We start from the raw sequence: 12,846 nt of genomic DNA, 5'->3' as shown, positions 1-12,846 counted from the left end.
GTAATATAATTTCTTATGTTGGATGAGTTAAAACAACGAATTATAGGGGACCCTATTCAACCAGCAGGTGCTATAGAGTCACTATATTTAGTAAATGTGTATCGTATTGTCTGCAAAAGTGAACCATACATGAAGAATAAAGCCTTCACTGGTCTTTGAAACAATAAGCAATGCAATTATTAATAAAGCCAAATAATCTCCACTTGAATAATTAATAACAGGTAGGTATTATAAGAATAAATAGTGGAGGTAGGTGTGGTACATCACTGATCTTTCTTTCATTGTTTATTCATGAAAATGTGCTCTTAAATGACTCAGCTTACTAGTCCATATATTATGTTCTTAAGACAAATTGTGTATGCATGACTGTATTGTAAAGTTAATTTTGAAATGGCTTGTTCAAATGTCTTTTTTAATCCAGATTGGAAAAGCTAAACCACATCTGAAGTTAATCCTAGAAGCTCTGGATTGTATAAAGACCAAGGTATAGAATATTAAGTTTGTGAGTGTCCTTCAAATAATGTTGTAGATATATGCGCATTCTGAAGATGTTTCCAGTGGTTTATTTCATCTTACATTTAAGGATAAAAGACTGGTTATTTAGAATAAGCTTTAGTTGGATCATGTATTGTGAATTGCCAGTCACACTGAATGGAAAGCTCAGGACCACTTTTAGTATCTCCCTCTAGTCAGTGGTGTATTTTGGTCCTAGGCATGACTAAACTTATGCACCCCCCCTCAATCTTAATGTGCCCCAACGCTTCTGGTCAAGGCCACACCTCTTCCTTTTAAGACCCAACCATTCTGTAAACCCCACCTCTTTCTCTTTAAGCTCCACTTCTTCATCTCTGTCCTCAAACAGTTTACGAAGCAAACTTTGCCATCAAACTGCTTTCCAATACCATCTTTGTCCAAAAACAACCTTACAGTGCCAGCTTTGTCCCCAACCAGCTTATTAGTGCCATATTTACACCTAAACAACATGCCAGGGCTATCTTTGTCCACAAACAGTTTGCCAGTGCCATCTGGTATATCAGGCCTCTACGCTATAAATACATAAACTTGGTACATCATAGAAATCATTTATAAATGATAAACTTGGTATATCATAGTAATCGGTTATAAATGCATAAACTAGGTATATCGTGGCAATCAGCTGCAAATGCATAAACTTGGAGAGTGCCTCACTCTGAAGCCGCTGCCTCTGAGCGAGCACCAGGATGTTTTGTTACACCCGGCGCTCAGGTCCGAGGGGAGGGCAGCAGACAGCTCAGTAGTAAGTTGAAGTTGTGGAGGCAGGTGGGGTCACTCTATGCAGTAACTCATGGTGTCACCCTACTGGATATCCTCCAGTATCAGACCATTCAGAATCCTTAGTGCAATAATGCAATTATTCAGTTTCTTTACAATACCAGTATAGGATACGGTTATCACAGACCAACATTTAGAAGAAATTAAAACAGAAAACACTTGACTCCTACACATTTCAATGATTTTACAAACAAGGTGTATTAAGCAACTTACTCAAGTTATTCAGGCTGGACATGGAAAAGTAGAAGTGTTAGGTCTAGCTCTCAGAACACATCAATTTCCAGGAGCAATGTTACCGACACAAAATGACAGAACTCTTAACCCCTTAAGGACACATGACATGTGTGACATGTCATGATTCCCTTTTATTCCAGAAGTTTGGTCCTTAAGGGGTTAAAGGACCACTATAGTGCCAGGAAAACAAACTCATTTTCCACTATAGGGTCATTAGGTCCCCCCCACCCTCAGGGCCCCCCTCCCGCTGGGCTGAAGGGTTTAAAACCTCTTCAACCACTTACCTTTCTCCAGCGCTGGTGACCTTTCCTCCCCCTGCCGACGTCAGCTCCGAATGCGCATGCGCATCAAGAGCAGCACGCACATTCAAACCGCCCATAGGAAAGCATTACACAATGCTTTCCTATGGACGTCCAGCGTCTTCTCACTGTGATTTTGACAGTGAGAATCGCAGAAGCGCCTCTAGCGGCTGTCAGTGAGACAGCCACTAGAGGCTGGATTAACCCTCAGTGAAACATAGCAGTTTCTCTGAAACTGCTATGTTTTCAGCTGCAGAGTTAAAACCAGAGGGACCTGGCACCATTGAGCTAAAGTGGTCTGGGCGCCTATAGTGGTCCTTTAAGTATCCCTCTTTAGGAGAGGCAGCACCTATTTTGGACAATAAAACTCACATTCTTATGTAATTCAGATAGCTTTACACTTTAATGTAAGTAAGATAACTAATAAAGATTGCACTATAACTGAAATACATTAAAGTGCAAGCTTTATTACCTAACTGAATTACATAATTCAGCCATAGTCAATAAAAGCCATATTGACTATGTATAGAGAACAGCCATATAGTCTGTGAGTATATAGATAGGAGTGTGACATTATACACAGCCATACAGACTGTATGTATATAGATTGAGGCAATTACTTATTGAGAACGCCATACAGACTGTATGTATATAGAGTGTGGCCTTTTACATATAGAAACAGTCATATAGACTGCATGTATATAAATAGGGGCATTTTACTTATTGAGGGAGCCATATATTGTGTGTATATAGGTAGGTGTGTCACATTATTCATGCTGTATAGTCTAAGTATATATATATATATATATATAGATGGGAGCCTTTTATTTATAGAAAGCGGCCACATAGTCTTTGTGTATATAAATATGAGCCTTTTCTATAAATAAAAAAGTCTCCCAACGTTTTGTTGGACCTGGCTTCTCTATTACAGTATAAACTGTGAGTCTTTTACTCCATACTTCTAATTTTAAAAAAACAACTCCCTTGTAATTAAACAAATTAAAGAATTGCAACAAAAAAATTCAACAACCTAGAAACATACAGTGAAACACAAATCAAACCACTTAAATAAAAAAATTGAGAAATCAATTTCATTTAAAAAGAGCAAATAAACAGAATAATAGAATGGAAGAGGATGGAGAACTAACAAATATATATATATATTAAAACTGACATGTTGTGCAGTTTAAGGATCCCTACAGTCAGGGCAGCACAGGGACAATATACTACATGCAGCACCAGCCATTTTTAATTCTGCTCACCTATTAATGAAAGGGGTGTCAGATGAAACTGAAGACCAGAAGATGGAGGGATGATCCTGCCTTCCCAGACACCTACTAACACATTACTTAGGAAGCATGAGGAGGAGGAAGAGCAGAGGCTGCAATAGAGAGCTACCGCATGGTCTGTCAGGGGGCGTGGTCTGTCAGGGGGAGTGTCAGCTGTCAAGTTGATGTCGGGAGAGGGGCTGGAAGGCTCCACTAGCTGATAATCTGGAGGGGTGTGCAGCAGTTACTGGAATGTTTATAATGCTGACTGACTGCTGCCTTCTAGCAGAGAGACAGCTTATCCTGCTGCAATTTCTCCCAGTCTCACTCCCTTTCCCTTTTCAAAATTTGCTTGGGAACAAAAATAAAGATTACCATAGTGAGGATGGCAGCTTGTCACCCCCGTTTTTTGCCGCCCCCTTGGAATGTGACGCCCAAGGCGAGTGCCTTGTTTGCCTCGCTGAAGATACACCACTGCCTCTAGTACAAGTCAGCAAGAACAGTGACAGTGAGGGAAAAAAGTATTTGAACATTTTCCCACTGGCAAATAAATGATCAGTCTATAATTTTAATGGTCAGTGTATTTTAACTGTGAGAGACAGAATAACAAAAAAAAAAAGTCCAGAAAAATGCGTGTAAAAAAAGTTATAAATTGATGTGCATGTCAATGAGTGAAATAAGTATTTAATCCCCTATCAATCAGCAAGATTTCTGGCTCCCAGGTGTCTTTTATACATTTAACGAGCTGAGATTAGGAGAACTCTCTTAAAGGGAGTGCTCCTAATCTCAGTTTGTTACCTGTATAAAAGACACCTCTCCACAGAAGCAATCAATCAATTAGATTCCAACTTTCCACCATGGCCAAGACCAAAGAGCTGTCCAAGGATGTCATGGACAAGATTGTAGACCTACACAAGGCTGGAATGGGCTACAAGACAATCGCCAAGCAGTTTGGTGAGAAGGTGACAGCAGTTGGTGCGATTATTCACAAATGGAAGAAAAACAAAATAACTGTCAGTCTCCCTTGGTCTGGTGCTCCATGCAATATCTCACCATGTGGAGTTTCAATGATAATGAGTTCATGGTGAAAAATAAGCCCAGAACTACACTGGAGGATCTTGTTAAGGATCTCAAGGTAGTTGGGACCATAGTCACCAATAAAACAATTGGTAACACACTACGCTGTGAAGGACTGAAATCCTGCAGCGCCCACAAGGTCCCCCTGCTCAAGAAAGCACATGCACAGGTCCGTCTGAAGATTGCCAATGAACATCTGAATGATTCAGAGGTGAACTGGATAAAAGTGTTTTTGTCAGATGAAACCAAAATCGAGCTCTTTTGCATTAACTCAACTCGCTATGTTTGGAGGAGGAGGAATGCTGCCTATGACCCCAAGAACACCATCCCCACCGTCAAACATGGAGGTGGAAACATAATGCTTTAGGGGTGTTTTTCATCAAAGGGACGATGGACAGGGCCTTGCATTGTCAAATCTGGGTGAGAACTTCTTTCCCTCAGCCAGGGCATTAAAAATGGGTCATGGATGGGTATTTCAGCATGACAACGGCCAAAAACACACAGTCAAAGCAGCAAAGGAGTGGCTCAAGAAGAAGCACATTAAGGTCCTGGAGTGGCCTAACCTTCAAAATCAGCAGGGGACCAAATACTTTTTACCCTCACTGTATCTTTCTTCTTTTTTCGGACTGTGAAATAGGAAGCTGTTTGAAATCAATGGAATAAGCTTGTTTACTTTTAGATATCTCCCCAGTTTTGAGGTTTCGAACCCCATGAACAACAATGTAGAGTTTTCCAAAACGTCATGTATACTATTGAAGAAATACTTCGAAAGCCTGTATGTACCTGCAATGTGGCTGAAACATCTTGAATGGGAACCAACACCTGGAAATTATACCATTGGAATTCACCTAGAATTTGTCTGTTAATCTATTTAACTCTGTTTTCTATTTAATTCTCATCTCTGTATTTTTTGGTCACTGTCTATTATTTGAATTCTAACTTTTTTTTTTGTTTGCTTCTCGAACTTTTCCATAAATAAGCATTTTTCTTTTATGTATTTTAGTACTCCTGCCTCTCCCAAACCTCACATTATTTGATCTGTCAAAAATATAAGTAAAAATCAATCAGGAAAATGTACAATTTAAGAGTACATTAACTATTGCACATATAATTTATTTTTCTGGCTAATCATGGCAGAAAATACATATGGGTTAGCTCCTCCCCTCACAGCCGATAGGACAGGAATAAACCATAAACCTTTGAAGGCGTATCCCTGTATAGATCCCTCAGTCTTTTTCCTGTCCTACAGCCCTCAGGAGGGGAGCTTTGTGGCTCCCTATTACTATTTCTATGTTTATCGTTTATAATGAGTACCTATGCAGAGGCAGCCATCTTTGTTATTCCGGACGATGCCTAAGGACCTGAGGACCTGTTTCTGAACTCTGCAAGCTTCTCTTCTCAGTTCCCCTGTTGCCTGGGTGCTCAGACAGATTGGACCGAGCGGTGGAATTGCTGCGCATGCGCAGTTCTTGCATTTATAAATTTGGCTAAAAAATCGCGACCTGTGGGTTTGTTAAAGCCATCTTTGTTGAGGGCAAATTGCTGAAAAGGCTGGTATGGCCGAAAATGAGGTCAGTTAGTTGCTTTGCTTATATATAGGCCTTTGACAGACCTTGAGTACTTTGAAGCCAGGTCTGGATGTTTGAGCTTGTACTGGATCTCTAAAGTGCCTGTATCTTTGTTTTCTATTGCCACAGGTATGATTTTCCTTCCTACTTCTGTGGTTATGTGCTTTATAGTAATGACTAGGGGATATTTATATTATGATGCTTATTTTTTATTTTTTTTTATTTACCCATTATGACTTTCCCTCCAAGAACTAATTTCTCCATTTCAGCATCTAGGTGAGTATGGGTTCTCATATTTAATATAAATATGCTTTTTAAATACCTTCTCTAAATCTGTCCTCCACTTACTTTTAGTAATGATAAACAGACCATATCTCCCCCTAGGAAGAGGAGAGAGAAAGCTAATCCCTGTTCAGGGTGTGAGGGGAAAGCGGTTGAAGGTAAACAGCTGTGCCTACTCGGTATCCAGAAGTTGGCCACCGCTACCTCACCCACACCAGTCCAATCACCAGATATCCTGGCTTGGATAAGGAAAGAAGTTGCCCAAGGCATTTCAGAGGCCATGGAAGGAAGAAAAAGGGTCTGAGAAGACTTCAGACTCAGACTTAAACCTGGAACAGACTGATGAATTCCAGATCTTAGATCAAATTGACTACATTAAGAGTGAAGGTGAAAAGCTGTCTGAAGAGCTTGATTCCAAGACTATGGACAAGCTCATCCTTATGGTGAGGAAGACTTTGGAGATACCAGAGGTTCTGCCTAAGGTGGACAGTTCAGATAAGCACTTCGCTGATCTTAACAAGTAGAAGCTTTCCTTCATAGGTCTATCAAAGATATGATCACCTCAGAGTGGGAGAAGCCAGACAAGAGGGTTCCTAATTTAAATAGAGTGACAAGACTTTACCCATTGAAGGAAGACATTTCCAAGAAATGGACAACTCATCCGAAGGTTGATGTCCCTAGTTCTAGAATGGCCAGAAGAACTACACTACCCTTGGATAGTTCCGCCTTCTTACGGGAACCCATGGATAAGAAGCTGGATTCTAACTTATCCAAGATTTATACTGCAGCTGGAGCAGGATGTCATCCCGCAGTAGCTATCACGGCTGTATCCAGGGCCATGAAAAGCTGGATTAGAAGTTGAAAGAGGTGTGAAGAGAGCTAATGTTCGTGATGCTATTTGGGATCTACGCGTAGCAACTGACTTCTTCGTGGAAGCATCTCTGGATATTACGAGTATGCCCCAGGGTGTTTGAGGAACGAGCCTGAAGATGGCAAACTCCTGAGATAGATTTAATGGCCACCTCTCGGAACAAAAAGTTTCAGGCATATTTCTCAAGATATCTCGAGATATGAGCCCTGGGCCAGGATGCTCTGACCCAACTGTGGAACTTCAGACTGGCATACATCTTTCCTCCAATGTCCCTCATTTACGCAACTCCGAAGAAGATCTGGAAGGAGAAGGTGGAAGTGATTGCTATCCTTCCCTTTTGACCACGTCGTCCCTGGTTCCCTATGGCGAGTCGGATGAGTCGGGAACCTCCGAGGGAACTTCCAGCCAAGCCGGACCTATTGTTACAAGTTCCCCTCCAACACCCTGATCCACAATCCTTCAGACTGATGGCCTGGAGATTGAGCAGGAAGCTCTGAGTGGTGTAGGGATGTCATACACCATCATTAAGACCCTTTTACAGGTTCACAAATACTCTACCTCATCTTCCTATTATAGGATTTGGAATGTGTTCATCTGTTGGTGCCAGGAACAAGGGGTGGCTATTAATCCCCTATCCTTTTCATCTGTGATGATTTTCCTTCAAGCTGGCCTTGATAAAGGCCTGAGCTATAATACTCTGAAGGTTCATGTCTCTGCACTCACAGCATTGACAGACACTCGTTCGGCATTGGAACCTCTGGTAACACGTTTAATGAAGCCAGTTATTAAGATCCGGCCTCCTGTTAAGGTATTTATGCCGGCATGGGACCTCCTTCTGGTCTTAAAAGCCATTACTAGGTCACCATTCAAGCCACATCAACATGCATCTATGACAAATGTTTCTCAAACGGTGCTCCTCTTGGTGGCTGTCTCCTCAGCTAGGAGTATGTGTGAGCTCCAGGCCTTGTCCTGTGAACCTCCTTTTACCATAGTCCTTTGACCTATACCAGAATATCTGCCTAAAGTGGTGTTGAATTTCCACCTGTACCAAGAAATTGTGAGGCCATCCTTTTACCCTAATCCTTCTACTCCTGAGGAGGAAAATTGGCACACTCTATATCTCTATATTGAGATGACCAGCTCTTTTCATAAATCTTACAGACTTTTCGTATTGCCCATTGGCCACAGAAGAGGTCAAGCGACCTCTACCTCTACTTTGAGACTATTGCTGCCGGTCCCTTGAAGAATCAGAGCACACTCTACTCGTGCTATTTCTGCATCTTGGGCTTCTGTGGCAAATGCTTCCCCTGACAGTATCTGCAAGGCTGGCACTTGGTCCTCACTGAACATGTTCATTTGTCACTACAAACGGGATGTTAAAGCTGCGAATGAATCTCAGTTTGGACATCAAGTCCTTCATTTAGTTCACTATTCTAAATAATGAGTTGTTCTGATATGTTCATTAAACTTATTTTTGCATTTATTCAGTTTCTTGTTCCTCCCTGGTAAACTTTTCTTTTCAATTCTTTATTTTTGTTGTGCGGTTTGATACATATTATTGACATACGCCACAACAGCGTGTTTGAAGATGCACATAAGTTTGACAGTGGCATGAACAATTGCACATTTTTATAGTTATAACAGGCTTGACTAAACAGTGAAATCGTTAGGATAATAAAGTAAGATGGTCAACGCTTAACGGTGCTAGGGTAGCTTTGCTAGTGTAGTAATGTTTGCAATGTAACAGTAGCTGGGTCGTGTGTGACGTGTCTACAGGTTGTGCTATTCTCGTGTGGGCTATGATGCAATAAAAAAACAAGTAACTTTGCTATGTCTTGCCTACAGTGTAGTGTTGCATTACTACATTGTCTAAACATAATTGCATGCTGTTTTATTGATGGGTAACTAGACATCTAGTCTGCGATGGCATGGGGGTATAGTCCGCCTTTGGCCCTATGTAGCCGCCTGAGTTTGTGTATTCCGCTGTTGCAAGATTTTGGAACAGTTCAGGCAAGAAATACATGTGAGGCAACGTGGTAGGCGCTTCAGCCTATACCCCGCGTTGGAAAAGTCCCATGTGCTGTACTTATTAGTCCCTTCAACTGCTCCGGTAGTTCCCCCCGTGATGTGCAGCCGTGTGGCCGATTGCGATGTCGCTTCAACTGGGGTTATGCACTTCCTCTGCCTGTCTCGTCCCCCGGGATCTAGCCTCTTTGCGCCTCGATCAGCGTCGCAGCGGGCTTTATGGGTGGCAGTGTGCAGGTTGGTGCGTTGCTTATCAATTTTTGCTGGGATCGCTGAGTGAGGGGTAGTTCGGGTCTTCTTCTGTGATGCGGAATCGGGGGTTTCAGCGTTCAAGGGGCCCGGTGCCATTTCCTGCCGTTTTGAGCTTCGGCTTCGACTCAGTTTGGAGGCCGCCCTGGAGTTGTGAGGGGGAGTCCATGGCAGGGTGCGCCGGGTGGTCGGGCGAATCCACGCCGCCACCTCTCTCATCGCCAGCCGGTAGGGTTGTCTCTGAGCATTAAGCTTTGCCCAGAGATGAGAGCGTAGCAGGTCTATGAAGTCCCTTGTGTGCTTGGGTGGTGCGATGCGTGGGTGTTTGGTCTTAGGCCTCGCCGCCATCTTGGCCGGGCCTTGTGGGTTTCGCTTGGTTGCCGATTTTGTTGCTTGTTCAGGTGTGAGTATGGGGGTAATCGTCCCCAGTGAGGACCGGGATGTCCCCCACCGGTCCATAGGGGGGGCAGCAGGGCTGCGATGGGCTGTTGCATAGGAGCACATCCCGTGTCGGGAAGTCGGCCGTCTCCCCCGGGTCTCAGGCTCTGCACTAGTTTAGGCCACATGGTCGGTTAAAGTTTTTCCTCGGTGCATCCGTGCCAGGTGTGTATCGTTGTATGCAGGATGCTGTTCTGCGCCTGCTCCCGGTCACTGTTTGCTGCTTGTGCCATTATGACAGTCGGTAGCATTGCTTTTTGGCCCGGTGTTGCAGGAGCTCTTAAAATGTGCGACTGGCCATCTTAGCTGTCAGGCCCCGCCCCCCCCCTGGTAAACTTGATTATTCCCGTATGTATATGGTGCCATGTTTAGCCAGGAAAGTGGAAAATGTATTCATGCTTAATGATTCATGGCAGCATATAATACCCACCCAGTGTTGGATTTACTTCTTCTGTAGGAGCTTGTTACTGAATGAGGGATCTATGCAGGGATATGCCTTTAAAGGTTTTTGGTTTATTCCTGTCCTATTGGCTGTAAGGGGCAGAGCTAACCAATATGTATATACTGCCATGAATAATAGCCATGAAAAGAAAATTACGGTAAGTATGAATACATTTTCCACTCTATGTTATCTTCTATTGACCCCAGTATTTATTATGCTATATATTTGCCAATTCCAAAATAAAAAAACCAAGAAAAAAGCCAAAGTCAACAAAAGCATCACAATAAAAAAGACCAAAACATTTATTTTGTAAAGTCTGGCAATACACAACATTTTTTAGGAAGAGAGGGAAATACAGTAGGTGATCTTGATTGTTTTGTGGTCTTTTTATTGTGTTTACAGATATCCGATTCAGATTTTACATGCATTTTTTCTATTGTTTGTTAAAAAAAAAAAATACAATGGTTTTATCAACCTTAACCCCTTAACGCCGTTACGGCGTTCTATGCCGTCCCCATTTAAATGGGCTTTAAAGCCGTTGCAGCGGCATAGTACGCTGTAACAGTTTAAGCCCCCAGGAGCCAGGATTTACTTACCTCCATCGCAATCCTCTTCGGGAGGACTGCCTGACATCCCAGTCAGCCCTCCCCCGGCGAATGAGGCCTCCGAGGGCCATGTGATCACTCTCAAAGACATATATATGTAACATATATATGTAACGTCAAACATAGTGTATTTTAATGTTAATATAAGTATAAATATTAGTATTAAAATACACTTAGAATGACGTTAAAATATATATAAGATATGTATATTATATATATATATAATACATCTATATATATTTAATATTTATATATACACGTATAATTACAATAATAAATAAATAAAATAATAAAATACCGTATTTATCGGCGTATAACACGCACTTTTTCTCCCTGAAAATAGGGGGGAAATCATGGGTGCGTGTTATACGCCGATATCCCATATTTACTTACCTGTCTTGAAGCGTGGGCCAGTGTTCAGCGCGCACCGCGGTACTGGAACTTCAATTTCAGGTTCCGGTTTCCGGCGGGACTGAAAGGAAGTGTGCACACTATTGTTTTTTTATTTTATTCACAATAAGTTATGTTTCATATATGCATAGTTCATATGAAATTAAAGCCCTGCTTCTCCTGAACAAAATGATTTATAATAAATGTGGGGGCACTTAGTATGAAAGAAGTGAATTACGGTTGAACAGACCTATAACGCAAATTCCAGGTTTTGTTTACGTTTTGTTTTGATCAGAACGTGTACTATTGACTCCGTCCTGAAGGGATTAATTGGTGAATATGAATCACTGAGGCTCCAAAAAATAACAGCTAAAATACATTTGGATGTAAGCCTTTCATGAAGTGAATAAAAAGCGTACACAGGGACTTCACACATGTTAATAGTTTCACACTATGGTTCCTCCTTTTTCAATATTTTCTTCCAAACATTATTCAGCTTCTTATATTATTTTTAGGATACATTTCCAATTTGAAGCAAAAAACAGATATTACATTTTTGAAAATGTTTTTTTCCACATAACCTGTCTAATAAGTTCATGATTGTATCAGTATTCAATATTAACTAAAATATGTTTATTAGGGGAAAAAGGCCCATTTTACAGAGTTTGACCCAACAATTTTGTTTCCTGCATCTCGAGATTACTGGACATATCAGGGCTCTTTTACAACCCCCCCATGTGAAGAATGTGTCACCTGGCTACTACTGAGAGAGCCAATCACTGTTAGCCCTGAACAGGTAAGCAGGATAACCTAAACTTTAAATCCACTCATAATTAAACATTAATTACAACATTCTACCTGCAAAGAGACATACAAAAACAAAAGCAAACAAGTACAGGATGCATTTTTTTCACATAATATTCAAATATACAAAATAGACAGATGTGCATTGCACTGCCGAAAACTGAGTCCGTGTAAACTATTTGAGGGGATACAACATCACACGTTGTTTGTTGCTTGTACATATGTTTATGTGACTTTTACATTGTTTGTCCATAAAAATAATTGTATCATTACTGTGCAAGCTTTATTATGACCAATAAACTAATATAAGTCAACCTATTCATTCTCTCTCAGCCATATCTCAATATCGCTTTCCACCTTGTTTTTTATTTTGTTTTGTTTTTTACCTTTAAATCTACCTTCCTTCAGTTTCGAAATAGAACACCCAATTACTTTCTAATTTTATTTTCTTGTTACAGATGGAGAAATTCCGGAACCTTTATTCAAGCTCTGAGGGAGAAATTGCTTGTCACATGGTAGACAACTATCGCCCACCTCAACCTTTAAAAGGGAGAGAAGTCAGAGCCTCCTTTGACTAGGCTTCCTATTATTTTTGTTAAAACCATCTGATTTTGAGTTGTGAAAACAGAATCGGAATATTATGTATGCAGCTATGCTCTCATATTACTTTTAGAATACTGTTCAGTCTTCTGTCTGACAAAGTGAATAGATCATAACAAGGAATAAATGTACTCACGAGTAGCTCTGTCTCTTCTTCATTGTAATGCATGCAATTTACTCATTGGGAATGAATGTGTCTGTATATCATTACTAAGCAGTTGACTCTTGAAATAGGAGTTTATAATTTAATTCAGGATTATGTTTTTAGTGACAACATAAAAAGCAATCAACAAATAATGCAAAGATTAGATATGATGTATTTGTTATTGATGCTTAGAACTGATGTATCTTGACAGGTGGTTTTCTAGATTCTAAGAGAAGAG

The 12,846-nt window shown here is 41.0% G+C and overlaps 1 protein-coding gene across 1 annotated transcript in view; it reads left to right on the top strand.

Moving 5' to 3' along the window:
- The window catches only part of LOC134608461 (carbonic anhydrase 3-like), a 36,261-nt gene extending 23,657 nt beyond the window's left edge, over positions 1 to 12,604 (top strand). Inside the window, exons 5-7 of the mRNA XM_063451278.1 lie at positions 422 to 484; positions 11,700 to 11,855; positions 12,322 to 12,604. Of these exons, the coding sequence (XP_063307348.1) occupies positions 422 to 484; positions 11,700 to 11,855; positions 12,322 to 12,441 (339 nt within the window). The 3' untranslated portion in view covers positions 12,442 to 12,604. The remainder of the gene's footprint in view (positions 1 to 421; positions 485 to 11,699; positions 11,856 to 12,321) is intronic.
- Positions 12,605 to 12,846: the final 242 nt, after the last annotated feature.

The sequence above is a fragment of the Pelobates fuscus genome, chromosome 4 (assembly GCF_036172605.1).
Source record: "Pelobates fuscus isolate aPelFus1 chromosome 4, aPelFus1.pri, whole genome shotgun sequence".
NCBI lineage: Eukaryota > Metazoa > Chordata > Amphibia > Anura > Pelobatidae > Pelobates > Pelobates fuscus.
The sequence above is the reverse complement of the archived record's forward strand: the minus strand, read 5'-3'. Positions and strand labels throughout refer to the sequence as shown.